Below are 17,746 nucleotides of genomic sequence, written 5' to 3'. Positions count from 1 at the left end.
TCGGGAATCAATATTCAGCAGCAAGTGTGGGATCAAGTCAGCTTTAAATTGGGAAGTCTCTTGCTGGATCTTTGGGCTCCTTATTGTATCAGAGATTGGGCTCTTCTAAAGGATCCTCAGGTGTTTTGGCTTGGCGCTCCGACTCTAGTTGAACCTTTAGAACATGCACAACAGAAAAAACTCTGTAGAAGTGAAAAATCGAGTGGTGGAATGTGTCTGCTCTGCAATAAGAACTTGGTGGTTGTTGAATTAAACCCAATCGACACCCCATGGTCACTTTCATTCATGGTTATCACTGTTCATGGTTTCTTCTGATAACTCAACAAGTCCAAGACTGCAACTCCATATATATATATAGATAGATCACTTGGCCAACTCATTTAATCAACCGATACTTGCATAACTTGTTTCGATCCAATTATGGTGTAATTTTTCTGTAATTCGCCCTTGGCACACCTATGTGGAATCTGGCTATAAATACCATCTACTGCTTAATAACTCAGGACATTCAGCATGATAATTCTCTTATATAATGAACATTCCTCTCATCTTTTCCAAATTGCTCTCTGCCTTGTATGTTCTCACTTGTCCATCTGAATTTCCATTGCGCACTCTACCATCTGCTTCTTGATGGGATCAAAGAATAATGACCCTGGTAGAGTCAGAATGCAGTTCACCTTGTTCCTTTGCTATTGTACTTGAGTGTTCAGCTGTTACTTGTTCCAATTTATTAGCACGTTAATATACCTAGACAAACATCTTCTGGACGGTTTTTATGTAGTTGCACAAACATGGAAGACTTATACAGAACTACAAACAGGAGTGTAACTACAGGAGGGGAAGAAGTTACAGTTGTATCCCGTTCCTGGAGCCTGAAGAAGCCCAAAAAGTACCCCTGCACTGCCCTATATAACAAGATCAGTGTGATGCATCATAGATAGGGGTCCTGTAACGGTTTGCCTTGGCGTCAAGTATTTCAAACCAACCCTCACGCTATCTACAATACAAACCCTAACATATTATTAAAAATGGGTGAAAATCAATACAGACATGACTGCAGAAATTGTTTGGACTGATGCTGGTGGAGGACATAATGTCCTACACAAGTTTAATAAAACAAAGGGTATGAATACAATAAGAACCTGTACCTCAAAGCTCTAACCGAATACAATAAAAACTGCAAGGCTAGCCTTTGCAAGTTAAGGCCGGCTGCACGCAAACGAAATTTGCTGCATGCCACCCGCATGTGACAGTCGCCCGGCATGCAGCAAGTATGCAATGACATTGGATACTTGCTGTGGGCCGCCGATCGCCATACACTATCTTGGCTTGTATGCACGCGTAACATGTGCCAAGATAGAACATGTTGCGATCTTTTTTGCGTGCATATTTTGCACGTGTGATTGGCAGCATGGGAGCCTATGATAGATTGGTACAGCGTATTCCGTGCGCAAAGCCTGTGCGCAGAATATGCTGTAACAATACGGTCGTGTGAAGAAACCCTTAATGCAGACCACGTCCACCAGCATCTCACCAATCCTATCTGGTAGTAAGGTAAAAAAAACTAAAATATAATATATGTATATGTATATATATATATATATATATATATATATATATATATATATATATATATATATATATATTGTGGTGGAGCTACTTGAATGAGTGGGTGATTTGGATAAATATAGGTAGAGGAACGTGCAGAAGATGTGATTCTTCTCTCTCGTTAAGATGGTGGGTCGTGGAAAAGACCTAGTTGTTCGGGTGTAGCCAACCCAATGATAGTCGCACTGGCAGGTGAGACTATTCTGATGAATTAGTACACCATGCACATACCAATAGCCACTGCAAGGTGTATCCCCAGCCATAACTAAGGAGGGGGCGCTGCCCCGAAATACGTCTTTTCATGCTGGTATAAAATAAAATGGAGAAGCTGAGCTTACTTCTTGTATTGAACTTTATATTTCGGTCAGCTTCGTTTCACCCATCACATTTTTCTCTTCACTAACCAATCCTTTCTGTAACTGGACCACGGCAAGCTCGTGCAAACTGGTTAATTTGGAGAATAGTTAACATTTTTTAGTCCCTCTACTACTTTGGCATGGAAGGATTTAGCGGCTGGCATGACCACCCCAATTTTGAACTATTCTATAAATGTTATCAAGAATCTGCCCAGTCAACAAGTGGCAGCAGCTGTGACAACTGTCTATATGAGATCCAGAGATGGGTGCTATCAACAGGCGGATCACAAATACAGGAGTGCCGAAACAGCTAAAGAATGAAGAATGAGAGCTGAACTCAAAAATGGCATCAGAGCACAAGTCAAAAACAAGAGCCAGAACAGTCCACACAGTTTTTAGATCACATCAGACATCATGGTTTAAGATATGGAAATTCCCTATAACAGCTTTCTTGGCCAATGTCTGCAATGCTGAGACTTCATCACTGTTCCCACTGAATCTCGAAAACCCACAAGCTTGTAAGAATATTAAATGTTATGTGCGCTAGATTACTGGAGACAGGTCATTAATCTAACAAGTTATTCTGCCAGATTTGGAGTCGGAAGTTATTTTTTTTTCCTAAAATGAGTTTTTGCCTTCCTCTGGATCAACACTGCAGGATAATAGGCTGAACTGGATGGACTTGTTTTTTCTTTCAAAATAAAGTCCTTTTACATGGGCAGATAATTCTGGTAGTGCTAAAGAGCACCGACCAACAATGACCATGTTAGTCAGTGCTTGTTCACTCAGTGTACATGGGCAGATTGTCTGCTCTATGGGAATGACGGCTTGCGCTGCCTCTGATTGGTCACAGCTCTCAGCCAATCAGAGGCAGTGCTTTCAAAAGGCGGGGATTTTTAAATCCCAGAAGAGAAGGAGAAGAAAAGTGCTGAGGACCAGCTAGAAGAGGCGCCGGAGATGACTGCCTTTCCAAGGTGATATATTAATATTTTTTTCTACAGTTCATGGATTATTTTCAGGGGGAACTTATACTTCAAGCACCTCTGAAAATCCTTGCCACGGGGAGTCCTCTGCCACTGCTATCACAGCAGTGGCAAAGGATCGCGAGTATCTCCTGTTGATTTCAATGGGGCTGGCGCTGCAGAATGGACATGCCACAATTTTGTTTTAATGCTGCATCGCAAGCGTTAAAACATCGCACATGTGCATGGAGCCATTTGAAGCCATTGGCTCCATAGTTTTGCTATTTCTTGGAGCCTCGTAGTGCTGGGAAATCATGTGATTTCATCGCCAGTGTAAAGCCCCCCCCCCCCCCCCTACTCAGTGTAAGCAGAGGCGTAACTTGAAGCTCCTGGGCCCTAACTATAATGCTTTATTCATAATACTGGGCTCCCTATATGGAGAAGAGAGGCCTTATGGGCCCCCTAAGGCTCCTGGGCCCAGGTGCAACCGCATCCCCTGCATCCCCTATAGTTACTCCTCTCACCCACACACTTGTACATGTATGAGAGTGATGAATTTAGTTATGATATTTTTCTCCTTGGGAAGAGAGATCTTCCTTGGATCATGCTGATCTGTAATGGCTCTCTTACACAAGAGTTTTTTTGCAGCGTATCTCTCACAAGGGAGCACACAGCAAGTATGCAATGATACGCAAAGACCTGCATACTTGCTGTATGCTGATAATCCCCATACATTATCTTGGTGTCTATGCGCATACTGCACGCCACAATAGTGCATGCCACATTCTTTTTTGCGCACGTATTTTGCACAATTGTAAGTCAATGTGAGATCAGTACAGCATATTGCGCACGCAAAACACACACGAATAACACGTAGTAACATACACTCATACACTCAAAGAAGGTTGAGAGACTCTGTATACACAAGGCCACAGTGACATTGTATTCATATGGCTGTAATGTCACATGGCCACATTACCCGATAACTACAATGATGTTTTCACAGTCTTGTGATATCTTGCTGCAGTGACTAGTCTACATGGGACGGTCACGTTGATATTAAGGGAAGAAACATCTATCCAATAATAGAGCATATATAATCAGATTTTGAGCTAACTACTAGGAACTGCATGTTTGCACCCTTCACACCACCTTAAGATGTGCTATTTAGCGGTTAGGGTGCGATACCAGAGTAGCCGCTAATTAGCGACAAAATCAAACTAGCAAATGGTCAGTACTGGAAGGTCAGAGGGAACGTCGAAGCCAAAGGATAATCCAGATCAGAGTCAGGTATACAACAGGGGTGAAGCTAGGAGAACTAGAAGGTACAAGACAGACGGCAAATGAGTAGTCAGACAGGCAAGTCAAGGTCAGAATTCAGGTAACAGCAGAAGACTGTAATCCGAAGAGTAGTCAAGGAAGTCGGGTCAGAATCCAGGAGTCAGACAATCACACTTCAAGCCACACCAACAAGTCAGAAACAACTTATAACTGGCACAGGATTCTGGGAGAACTAGGTAATAAAGGAGAATCGGACCAAAATATCGTCAATGTGCATGCACCCTTGGCCTGACGCTACTGGTGGTGGTTACAAAGCAGAGTCGGGATTGCAGGAGGAACAGCAAAGTAGAGCTTGGAACAGGAAAGTGATGCTGAACCTGCCAGAAGGTCCAGGTCAAAACTGGTATGTTCATCAGGATAGCAACACTATGGTCTGACTACTTAAGGATGGTGTAGTCGCCGCCTGCAGACGAGCGGGTCGGATCCGGCAGCGAGAATTTCGCCGTGGGACCCGACTCGAGAGCCTGCAGAGACGAGCGCATACTCACCCGTGCCTGGCGGCCCCGGCTCTTTCATGTGCCGGCTGCGGCGCAGCCGGCGCATGCGCAGACCGGAGCCGGCGGCCGGGTGAGTGCGAGCCCCGCACAAAAATAGGACATGCCACGGCCGTCTGCATAGGAGTGCGTATTGTAATGCACTCCTATGAAAACTTTCAGTGGCGGAAATCCCGCGGGAAATACCGCCGCGGGATGTCCGCCCGTGTGCAGGCGGCCTTACTTTTACACTTTCCTTTTAATTTGTTGATATTTTATGGCAAAATACCCTAATACACTAAAGCTGATCTTCACTGTCCAATGAATTTGTCCCATTTTTGGACAGTAATCCACAAAGGCGGAACTTGTTGCTGTTGGGCTCCAATGTAAAATGTGTGAAAGGGCTGCCCCCAGCTATAATACTTCACTCCAAAAACATGCAGAAAGGCGAATATAGATGATGACCCCCAAAGGGGACAGGACCCAATATCAAGTGATGGAAAGTGCTGCATAACTTGTATGCGCTATAAAAATACAGTGGATTATTTATGGTGCTAGCCTCCTCATATGGGGAAGAGGAATCTTGTGGCCCTCCTAAAGCTCCAGGACCCAGGTGCATCTGCATCGTTTACGCCTTTATAGCTATGCCCCTGGTAATTAGGTAAATGCAAGAGCCTTGTGTGGCGCAGAGTGTTAGGGTGGCAGAAATGCAGTCCTAAGCTCTTGCTCATGACCCGAAGGTTGCAGGTTCAATCCCTGCTTGGTTCAGGTAGCCAGCTCAAGGTTGACTCATACTTCAATCAGTAAAATGAATATCCAACTTGCTGGGGGTAAAAGATGACTGGGGAAGACAATGACAAAACAGTCTGCTAGAAAATGTCACATTGTAACGTCACCCGAGGAGTCAGTCATGACGTGGTACTTGCACCAGGGAACTTTACCTATATTAGGTAAATACTAGTTAAAGAGTTATTCCGCAGTTTTTCCTTGCACCAGGGGACTTTACATTTACTTAATTGGGTAAATACTAGTTAAAGGGATATTCTAGAGTTTTTTCATCCTCTAGATAGGTCATCAGTAGCTGATGGACAGGGATCCTGAGAGGCTGATCTCCGTCCATCAGCCGATTGTCCCACCTGCTGTCAGTGCAAGAGAGGCTGGGGTTCGTCATCCGCGTATAGGGGAGGAAATGGGAGCACCGGCTTCACTCCCACTTCCTCCACTTAGGATGACATCCGGCTCTGCTGCACTGACAGTTGGTCAGACAATCGGTTGATGGATGGAAGGGAATCTGACGCTCGGGATCCTTATCTACAGAATGTGTGGTCCTATCTGTAACAGGAGCAGGAAGTGTAATAGAAGCGCGGTTCTCCCATTGATTTCAATAAGAGTGAAGCGCGGCGCTCCCACTTCCTCCCCTGTCCGCTGATGATGACATACGGCTCTGCTGCACTAACAGCGGGCCTGGATGATCAGCTGATGTATGGGGATCATGAGCGGATTCCCGTCCATCAACTACTGATGACCTATCCAGAGCATAGGTCATCAGATGGCAAAAAGCTGGAATACTCCTTTAACTATCTGTACATTGTAGTTTATGGTACCACACAAGCAAGCCTGGCACCAGGCGCATGACTGCCAACACAATCACAGTGGGACCCCTGACTATCCCAACCTCAGCTTCACAAACATATATTACCATGGCAATCACTCATAAACCATGGCATCTGCCCAGGTTTGCCTGGTACTGACATTGGCCCCGCAGATGAGTAATGTGTCATACTCATTATACATGACACTGACTCACTTTCTGAACTCCAGCCACTGAATATACTCATACTCAATCTGAAGATATTACACATAATCCAGGTCTTATTCATTGTCCAACAATCTAATCTTTCATCTGTTTGCATATTGTGTTCCATTTTTGGACTCCGTGATTAAAAAAAAAGCAATTCATAAGGAACAAATGTAAATAGCATCAATGCCAAGGCGATTTTTTTTTGTATAATACATCAGGTGGTAAGGGAGATAACTGGTAGAAAACAATGCCATACTGTATATACACTGAGGAAGGGCAGACCAGCTATAGACATATTTCCAGTTCATGATATAATATAGCTTGGACCAAATAGCTGGTGTCAAACAAATAGGCAGAGCATGTTCATTGTGTATGTAATGACAGACGGAAGAATTGGGTGAGATGCCGTTTCTTGGCAGTCAACAGGGTAAATCAGAAATTATTGTCTTTTGAGTTTTTGTTCAGTGTCTTTGTAATGAGGAAATGTGTCCTGCGTGACTGCACTGTTCTATTCTAAAAATCAGATCAATCCAAATATATATAACTGTATACAGTTGCAAGAAGAAGTAAGTGAACCTTTGGGGATTACCACTCATGAGGTGTGATCGTCATCTAAGTCACAATCATAGACAAACACCATGTGTCTAAGCTGCTAACACATGAACAGTTGCCTCATTCATGCCTTTTATTGAGCACATTGAGGTAACATCCACAGTGTAGGGATGAAAAATAAGTGAACTGTTGTGTTAACAACTTCTCCAAGAGTCTACTGGTAAAAGTGTTTCAATTAAGGAGATAAGATTGGAAGTGTAAGTTTACAAGCGCTTTGCCCATTAAATAAAAGCACACAAAGCTTGGTTACTGACAAATCTGTTTTTTTCCCCCAAGAATTTGGTCAGAGTATGGGCTGATATGGCGGTAGCTGAAATGCAGCTGAAATCTTGCCCACCCATGGCAGCCAATAGCCACACAATCCTGCTAGCATTATCAGCAAAATCATGCAGGTATTGGCCATCGTGGGTGAGCAGAGGTGCAGCCGCATTGTGGTTGTTGCAACATCAGCCTGCACCCTTAGTGTGAGTCATGCCTTGATACAAACTACTTTCAGAATATCTTAGAATATGTCTTATGGAGATAAATATAGCTGGAAAAGGCTACAAAAGCATTGCTAAAGACCTGGTTGTACCTAAAATTTCACAGTTAGATAAATTATTTGTAATATAATGCACCAATCGTAAAGTTGCTTACAGCTCATCACTTTGGTACTGTTCTTCTGCAATTTTACAAAAGTTGCACCATGTCACTAGGCTGCCAGAGGTATCTCAGCCAGAATACTATATGATCCTGCAGGCATGCTTTGTTAATGTCTTATGGTCCACTAAGGCTATACAATAGTTAATTCTTCTTTGTCTTTGAATTCTGTTGCCACAGTGGTTCCTAAATAGCTCGTTAACTTCTCTATTTATACTCTGGGACTTCATTCGTGTCTTGCTTGAGCAGTAATGTAGTTCATTCCTCATTTTGGTCCTGTGAATTGCCAAGCTATGTCAACCTTGCTATATCTAGCCTTGCTAAGCCAGGACCTGCTCAGCTCAACTATATAGCCAAGCCTTATCTGATCCTCTGTACTGCCAAGCTACCCCATGATTGCCAGTCCGATCATGGCTTTAAGGACCCAAAAATACCATCTATGGTAGCTGTCTTTGCATTATCTATAGCTGGAGAAAATGCAGGACTGTTGCTACTCTCCCTAGGAGGGGGTGTCCTCTTGAAATCCCTCCAAAAGCTCAACGGGCAGTCCTAAAAGAAGTGAGGAAGAACCAAGGGCAGCAGCAAAATAACTGAAAAAGATTTCACAAACTGCAAAAACATCTGCTTATGTGTCTGGTATTAGAAAAACACTGAACATGACTGGTGTTCGTAGATGGACACCACAACGGAGGCTGCTGTTGTCCAAACAAACATCTCAATGTTCCACAATACTTCTGGGAAAATGTTTTATGGACAGATGAGACAAAAGTGGATCTTTTCAGCACAAATGCACAACACTATGTTTGGAGGAAAAAGAACACTGGTCGCCAACACCAAAGCTCATCCCAAGTGTGAAATATGGTGGAGCGACCATCATGGTTTAGGGCTGCCTTGCCCCTTCAGGACCTGAGTGCCTTGGGGTCATTGAGGGAGTAATGAACGTAAGGTGGATAAAAACGTTTTACAGTTGAATGTAAGAGCAGCAGTCCACGACCTCAAGCTGAAGAGATATTGGACCATGTATCTAACAATGACCCAAAGTACAGAAGCAAATCAACTAAAGAAGAGTTGAAAAAGTAGATTTGAGTTTTGGATTGACCAAGTCAGAGTCCTGACTTTAGGGCCGTATTTACATGGGCCAGTGCGAAGAATAAAATGAGAAACCCTCGGGTGAGGTTTCCAAGCTCTTCTGTTTTATTATTACAATGCAAGAGGTTACATAGTGTGGCATCCTCCACAAAATCAACAATTCAAAGTCTACAGCATGTGTGATACTTCTATCTCAGTAAAACATTGCAAAGGTTAATTACGACAAAGCTGCATGCTCAGCGTCTGGGACCCTGTTAGTAATACTACAATATGTGTCTTTTGTACACGTACGTCTTGCTATACATACAGCACTAATATTAAGCACATGACACTGCTGCATGAAATATAATTCAATACTTTCACACCTTACTTTTTCTCCCTGCACTGTGGATGTTGACTCAATGGGGAAGATTTATTAAGGCTGTCTAATGCATATACAGCATAAATTTATTGAGGTGTTCCAAAGATACACCAACTCTATCACAGTGTCACACAATTTGATAGATTTGGCACATTTCTGGCCTCACACTTGCCCATTATTCCTGTCTCCAGCATATCAACTTCAAGAACTGACTGTTCACTTGCTGTCTAATATATCCCATCCCTTGACAGGTGCTACTGTAATGTTATGGCCGATTGGTCTATACTGTATCTATACATATGAGGTATTGTTCATACTGATATGCTGTATAGTCGATCCACATAGCACATTATCTTCTCATTATGTTACTTGCTGTATTGTCATCCAATGTGTCTGTCATGCCATAGGGGGGTTTCACATCTGTGCTGAGGATTCCACTTTCCTGCTCCCCAAATGGAAGGGGAATCCCCACGGCTGAACGGTTCAGTCTCTGAATGGAACCAAACAGTGCCGAGCGGACTCCACTGACTATAATGGGGTCCGTATGGTTTCCGCTCAGCTGGCGGATTTTTCGCCAGAAGAAAAAGCGCTGCATTTAGCGCTTTTCCTTACAGTATTTTCTGTCACATCTGTGATGGAACCTCCATCTGGAAGTTCCGACGCAGATGTGAAATCGGCCATACTCATTCATGTTTCCAAAGATTCTTGACAATGCCAAGCCTGGTACTGCCTATATAATATGAATATTTAACAGTGCTATTCCCTTGGCTAATGGACTCCATACCTGTGGCTCCTAACTTTTCTAAACTTCTCTAAGACAGTCAACGACTCTTGGCTTTGTCCTCGAACACCAGAACGCTGCCCTGAAAATGGACATCAATAGACTATTGCCAATGGACTTCTTTATCTCTAGTGGTACAGATTAGCACAGAAAGGGATAATTACATACAAGAGGCTTCTGATTTTCTGCCCAAGTTTAAGTTCTTGTTACTGGAGTAGAGGAATGCCAGAATATGGAGGAGATACGTGTCTTGTGGGCATTGCTATAGTCAGGGGTGTAACTATAGACGGTGCAGGGGATGCGGTTGCACCCGGGCCCAGGAGCCTTAGGGGGTCCATAAGGCCTCTCTTCTCCATATAGGGAGCCCAGTACTATGAATAAAGCATTATAGTTGGGGGCCCCGTTACAGGTTTTGCATCGGGGCCCGGGAGCTTCAAGTTACGCCTTTGCTCTACGGGCCTACTTTATGGGTGTTATCAGCAACATTTATCAAAAAGTTAAAACTCAACTAATTTATTGACATGGGTTTTGACATACTTACATGCCCTATTTGATAAATTCCACACTGGTTAAAAATCCGGCACTTTTCTGTAAAGTAGGGAATGTAGCTTTTTTTCTCTTTTGTGACTTTTTTAGTGTTACTTTTCATAAATATGCACATCATAAATAAGTCTAAGGCCGCTTTCCCACCTGCGTTAGAGCTCGGTTCAGGGTTTCTGCCTCTATGCTCTGTTTTTGTAGGGCAGAAACTGAAAAAAACTTTTGTTTTTTCCCCATTGATTTCAATGGGTTTCAAAAAATGGAAAGGCTTCCGTTTGCATCCATTCCCTCTCTTCTCCATATAGGGAGCCCAGTACTATGAATAAAGCATTATAGTTGGGGGCCCTGTTACAGGTTTTGCATTGGGGCCCAGAAGCTTCAAGTTATGTCTCTGTGCAGCATGGTTTAGGTATGGGTACGGGTACAGATACAGATAGAGGGGGGGCCCAGCTCACGTTTTGCATCAGGGCCCCTCAGCCTTTAGTTACGCCCCTGGCTATAGTAGTAACTGCACTGTAGGCACTTTATGTGATTATTTTATAGTCCTGCTATGTAAAAGCAGAAGTTCCTGGCTAATTCTGTCTGGTGGGTACAGTAGTATGGGCTCGACCTATATAATAATTTATTAGAAGAGCTATGTGTTGTCTCTCTAGTGGCGGTGGCACTAGACACACTCATTCTTTGACCTCATATAAAGTAACCTAATGTCATTAGAATTAGCTGGCAGTGAAGATTTAGATGGTTTAATCTTTTCCAGTCTGTAATCTGCTTATTTCCTTTGTCAGGTTCCAGCCATACTTCAAATTGTGCAAGGTGCAGATAAGACCGGGTCTCAATGCAAAGACGGACAACGTGACATCCAACCATGGAAATGTTCCGAGACTTCCTCACGGTGCGATTGTACTAAAACTAGGAAGGGCGCAAACACAGGAAGTGCAGAGGCACCATGCCGTGACGGAGAATATGGGTTGGATCAGGACACAGGGGGTCAAAATGTAATATTTTTTTTTTACATGTAGAGAAAGAGAACTTAAAATTCGGAATCATTGTGAGTCAAGACCAAGTGAGGATCTGTTCCTTGTAAGGCTGGATTCCTGCTGCAGTGACTCACTTGGGAATGACATGCATTAACCATTCACGGGCAGCACAATGCTGTGGTTTTAACCCTTTCCTAGAGCTGTGGTTTTAGCAGTGATTGCTGCAGCAATCTGCACAAGACTCACAACCTCACTTTTAAAATGTGGGACACAAAAATGTTAAAGGAATGATCTACCTTCACAACCATTACAGGCTTTTATTTTCCCACTGCACATACAAATTAGTAATGCAGCAATTCTGCAAATAGTACATTAAAAATCTGCTGCTATTTTTTTCTGCAGCTCCTATGCAGGTCTATATGTTGTCATGGAAACAGCCTAATGAACCCTGCGAAGTCTGATCCTGTGGCCATATTCTCTTCCATCTATCCCCCTACTTCTTGTTAACCTGCCAAATGTACATTAGTAAGTAATGGGACACAGGTAGAAGGGAGTAGGACTACAGAAGACTACATGAGGATATTTTGTAGCCTGAAACCATGGAGACACATAAGTCTGCAAGGGAGCTGTAGACACAAAACAAGTATTTGCAAAATGGCTTCATTTTTAGTTTACATGCATTGGATAAATAAATAAAAGGGGTTTCCATTTAAAGCACAAATCCCAAGATGTTGCCAGATAGACCGTGGATCCCTACATTTTCCCACTTCTATGGCCAGCATCACATGAGCATATTTGTGCGCGCATGAGCGGAAAGTTTTTGCGGAACATACTATGCTTTTTTACACATGCATCGGCGACATGACTGCTGTTTAAATCTGTGCAGTAGTTTGGAAGAAACTTTCATTTTCCTAGTAAGAGCCACAGGCAAGTCATTTTCCTGGAAAACCCCTTTAATTGTAGTGCACAGACATAGTTTTGAACTACATCCATATTCTGAGGACAAGGACCCAGTTGAAAAGCAGCGCTCAGCCAACAATCCAGGTTGGCCGCCTTCCCCTCCAGAATTGGACGCAGTTGAGATTGTTACGCCCCTGGTAAACGTCCACCTTTAGACCTTATCTACACTGTTGTAGTTGGGATCTCTAACACATTAATCCCTGACATGGTGCCCATTCTATGGTCCCATACGGTGCGTTGGCACACTAACACACACACAGGTTTTCCATTAAGAAAAAATCATGGCATACGCCAGAACATGCCATATTATAGTGCCGCATGGAGGCGGCACACATAGGTACAGATTTATCAACATATTTTTACTTAGTTTTCAGTGCATTTTGCCCTACTATAATACCTTATCTGCAGTGAAACATATTTATTAACCATTTGTACCACACGTCAGTGGGAGCGGAGTGAAAAATGGACACGGCTCACTGCTCAGACAGAAACTAGGCTGCTTTCACACTTGCGTTAGGCCTCAGTTCAGGGCTTCCATCTCTTTGCTCTATTTTTGGAGGAGAGAAATGGAAATAAAACTTAAAAAATAAAAAATATGGATCTGTTTTTTTCCCCCTTGATTTCAATGTGGTTTCAAAAAAAAAAAAAAAAACAGAAAGCAAAACGGAAAGCCTTCCATTCTGGCAGGTTTCCATTTTTTTGAAAATTATGCTGCGCAATTTTTCTATCCAAAAACGAAAAGCTGAGGGAATGGAAGCAAACGGAAGCCTTTCCATTTTTTGAAACCCATTGAAATCAATGGGGAAAAAACAAAAGTTTTTTTCAGTTTCTGCCCTACAAAAACAGAGCATAGAGGCAGAAACCCTGAACCGAGCTCTAACGCAGGTGGGAAAGCGGCCTTAGACTTATTTATGACATGCATATTTATGAAAAGTAACAGTAAAAAAGTCACAAATGAGAAAAAAGCTGCATCTCTACTTTACAGAAAAGTGCCGTATTTTTAACCAGTGTGAAATTTATCAAATAGGGCATGTAAGTATGTCACAACCCATGTCAATAAATTAGTTGAGTTTTAACTTTTTGATAAATGTTGCTGATAGCACCCATAAAGTAGGCCCGTAGAGCAGAAGCGTAACTTGAAGCTCCTGGGCCCCGATGCAAAACTTGTAACAGGGCCCCCAACAATAATGCTTTATTCATAGTACTGGGCTCTCTATATGGAGAAGAGAGGTCTTATGGGCCCCCTAAGGCTCCTGGGCCCGGGTGCAACCACATCCCCTGCATCCTCTATAGTTACGCCCCTGCCGTAGAGCACTCAGCGCACCGTCATATGGGTTAAGTGCCCACCATGGTTTAAACTGAGGAGTGTTACTTCTGTAGTCTCCTCCTAGACACCTCTGGATCACCATAGGCTTGTGGAAGTTGAGTGTTGTCACCCGCTGACAGCAGCGCCTGTTTCTAGGCCGCCACATGCAACTTATCAAGGAAATGCGCACAGCAAACTGTATTACACATTGATATCTATTAATATGTTTGCCGGCAGATAGGAGCGAGAGGCCCATACAAGTAGAGCTGGAAGTTTTGGGTAATCTAACAGCTCTGACTTAATGTTTAACACCCAACCCAAATAAGGTATCTCTAACTCCGACATGATTATGTAATCACCCGCATCCTGCCAAAATATCTGCATTATTATGTATGCCGTCTCTGCAAGCGTATGTGCGAGGCGCGTGTGGACCTGGGTCAAGCACAGCTTTATACTCTATGATCTGACACCTCCACCCACTGATTATAAATTCTGGTGTGTCTATATACTCTATACTATGGAACAATACGCCCAGCCTATTTTTACAATACGGACACAGTTTAAAGAGTTCTTTCTATTTTCCGGGAAAGTTGGGTGACTGCAGATTTAATAACCCTTATAGCACCGCCGGTTGCTGTGAGCCAGACATCTAGAAGTCAAATATGCCTAATTACACAGTAATAAATCCTGTAATTCTGCAAAGCGAGGGAAATATATCATTCAGGAGTCCTGGAGAGCTGGGTGACAACTTTAGTGGGCGCTAAAAAAAAATGGCTGTCATGAGGGTTAATACAGGAGAAAGTTGAAAAGAAGTTAGAAAAACTTTACAGAAACTCCAGGGCTGTAATAAAAGATAATTGCAGACATCCGAAGTAATATACCGGCAGCTGTAGTATGAGGGTCTTCCTTGTGGCAGTAGGTATAGTGGAGTACAACATAACTCATATGGTAAAGGTAGAGAACTAGGAAGCCTGCAATGCCTTGCATAGTCCTCTGACCGTAAGGGGTTACAGGGTAGGAATGTGGACAGGAAATGAGCCTGCTCCTGGGTAGGAGACCAAAATTCCTAACCCAGAGGGCAGAATTCAATATAGACAAGGCCAGACAGACTGGAGCGGGGAGAGGTACATGTATGTTACTTTGTAACAACCCGAAAGTGCTATATACTAGCATGCAGGTAGATAAAGAAGTACATAAGTAGCAGATTGGCACAGCTCATTGTAGTATGGGGTGATTTTACCTAAATTCTAAAAAGTTATAGGTATGATACATTTAGCTCTGCTACATCTGCACAAAGAATTACGTATCGACTTGAAAGGGAATCTTTTGCTACTTTTAAAGGAAAAGTTACTGTACTTGGTGCATCTTCACCGACAACTTACTACTGCAGTCATTTCCTACCCAACTATATTAATAGCAATGCACTTTTTGGAGGGGGGGGGGGGGGGGCATAACTGGTCAAGAAAATGTGGACTGACACCATTGTGACACTGCCCATTAACAATACACACTGCGCTTGCAGGGCGGGTACAGACAGCTGTGTACCGTCTGGATGCCAGTTACACGCTGGCACTGAAAGTTCATCTGCAGCCATTTTAAGTTAACTTGGCCTTGTTACCCACTTCAGATAAAGCGTACTCGGACATGTTTATAGCCCACCCTAAAGTTTAGATAAGAAACTCGAAACTCAATGCTGTCAAGGTGTTTCTGGTGAGAGATGATGCCACCACTTTCAGACTGGCACCGGGCTGTCGTACGCAGTGGAAAAAAAGCTACGTAACTTCTTGGAAAGTTACGTTTTCCTTGACTCCTTATATTTAGCCTATTGTTAGGTCTGTAATCAGTACTCTATTGTTCGGATATTGTGTCTCCGGTCTTACCTTACTGTCTTCTTCTTCTTCTTCTTGACTAGAGTGACTGGAAGGGGTCCTCTCCTTGGCAGTGCACTCTTCTACCTCAGTCTCATTTTCCTTGGCTTGTGGCGACTCGTCAACTGTGCCAACTTCTTCTACTGGGATTGCCCCATCGCTCTCTGTCCTCTCACCCACTTCATCCTCTGCTATAGCATCCTCTTTGTCTTTCTCTTCCGTCTCGGAGGGCTCTTCTTCTAGCAGGGTCTCCTTCTTCTCTTCTTGGACAGCCTCAGCTGGCTGCTTCTCCTTGGCAGCTCGGAGTTTGACTATAACGGTGGCAAGAATGACTGCTAGGGCTGTGAATATCAGGGGAATTGTCATTGAGAAGTCCCCGGCTTGCTCCATGCTGTCTGGGATGAGAAGGCTTTTGTTCTGTCTCCTGGCAGAAGCTGTACTGACTGATCCTCTCTCCTCCCAGCTACCCTGCCACAAAACAGCTGTCATTGTCCTGGCCCTGCCTCTTCCATTAGAATCCATCTCCCTGCGTCTCTCCGCCTACCCATATAGTATACAGCAGGCAATAGGAACCCTCCAGGTCTGCCCCGTCTTCCCAGTCACTTACTTATGACCCTATAGCACCGAAATAATATATAGGACCGACCAACCAAGCATCGAGGTCTACTACTATTGCTCGTAGTGTTTGTTCTACTCGGTCTTACTATGTGCTACTCGTCTCTTTCAGCCAACTAGAGGATCACTAAACCTAAACAGCTGCTAATATTCACACGTATGTAGGTCAATGTTTTCACAATTGGAGATAAGGCGGCGATCATGGGGCAGACATTTTTTCTGGACTGCTTGACTGTAAACACACTTGTAAACACATTACTCAAGTTGAAAGGGCAAATAAAGGGGAATAATTATAGTTTGCAATTAAAGGGACATTTACACGGGACGACTAATGAAACGCCCTGCGCTGGCGACCTTAACGATGACGTCAGCACTCGTGCAGTCCTTCAAGCGACTAAATAGGACATTCCTGCAAATAGAGAGAAGATGGACTTTTGGTCAAGTGTCCCTTTAAGTGCCATTACAGATAATAGCTTTGTTAATCTAGTGACGACATACTCTACAGCGCTTTGCAATAACTAGATATTGTACACGGTATTGTCAATCCCGGATATCCGGGCTTTACAGGGATTTAGAGCAAAGGTGCGTTTACACGGAATGATTATCGTTCGCATTACCGCGATCCAGCGAGAATCTGATCAGTTATCATTCAGTGTAAATGCGTGCCCCAATTGAATGACGAATTAGTTGTTCTCGTTCGCCATTGAGTTTCTGTATGCAGAAAATTGAACGCCAGATCGTTCCGTGTAAACTGCATGCTTACTGTGAATGAAGGCGGGCTGGCCGGAACAATTCCTGTCTTTGCTCCGCCTCTATTAACTACCACACTTCCAGGCTTCTGTTGACCGACAGATAGTCCCATGTAAAAGCACCCTAAGGGTGTGTCCATGAAAGGGGCCCCAGAGTGGAAGTTGGGCCCTCTGGCAGGTTTGGAGCTGCGGGGGCTGGTGACCACAGAAGACTCCAGGATTGAACCCACGGGTGCTGTTAGTGGCGGGCCATACCTGGCCTATCACAGGAGTGCATCAAGATAGTCAATGGGTTGCGGCTAGAGATGAGCGAGCGTACTCGCTAAGGCAAACTACTCGAGGGAGTAGTGCCTTATGCGAGTACCTGCCCGCTCGTCTCAAAAGATTCGGGTGCTGGTGGGGGGCGGGGAGCGGCGGGAGTGAACAGGGGGGAGATCTCTCTCTCACTCTTTCCCCACCACGAATTGAGGTCACGCTCATCAAACGATACAGTCTTGTATGCGTACGGAGTTCCCCACCAGGCAACAACTCCTTACACTGAGCTCACAGGCTGGATACCAGCTCTTCTATGTAGGTCGTGCCATAGGGCCTGGTACTGAACCCATTTGGCAGCCATTCCTTCTGCTCTCTTCATCATATGCCAGGGGGCCTGGTACAGCATCCCTACAGGCAGCTGCTCCATCTTTCTCGCAGATCATGCTTTTATTC

The 17,746-nt window shown here is 43.9% G+C and overlaps 1 protein-coding gene across 1 annotated transcript in view; it reads right to left on the bottom strand.

Annotated features, from left to right (window-relative positions):
- Positions 1-16,154, bottom strand: part of MXRA7 (matrix remodeling associated 7) — a 45,035-nt gene extending 28,881 nt beyond the window's left edge. Inside the window, exon 1 of the mRNA XM_066587140.1 lies at positions 15,687-16,154. Coding sequence (XP_066443237.1) covers positions 15,687-16,064 — 378 coding nt within the window. The 5' untranslated portion in view covers positions 16,065-16,154. The remainder of the gene's footprint in view (positions 1-15,686) is intronic.
- Between the last annotated feature and the right edge of the window lie 1,592 nt (positions 16,155-17,746).

This window comes from Eleutherodactylus coqui, chromosome 13 (assembly GCF_035609145.1).
Source record: "Eleutherodactylus coqui strain aEleCoq1 chromosome 13, aEleCoq1.hap1, whole genome shotgun sequence".
NCBI classification, from domain to species: Eukaryota; Metazoa; Chordata; class Amphibia; order Anura; family Eleutherodactylidae; genus Eleutherodactylus; species Eleutherodactylus coqui.
This window is presented reverse-complemented; position numbering and strand designations above follow the sequence as displayed.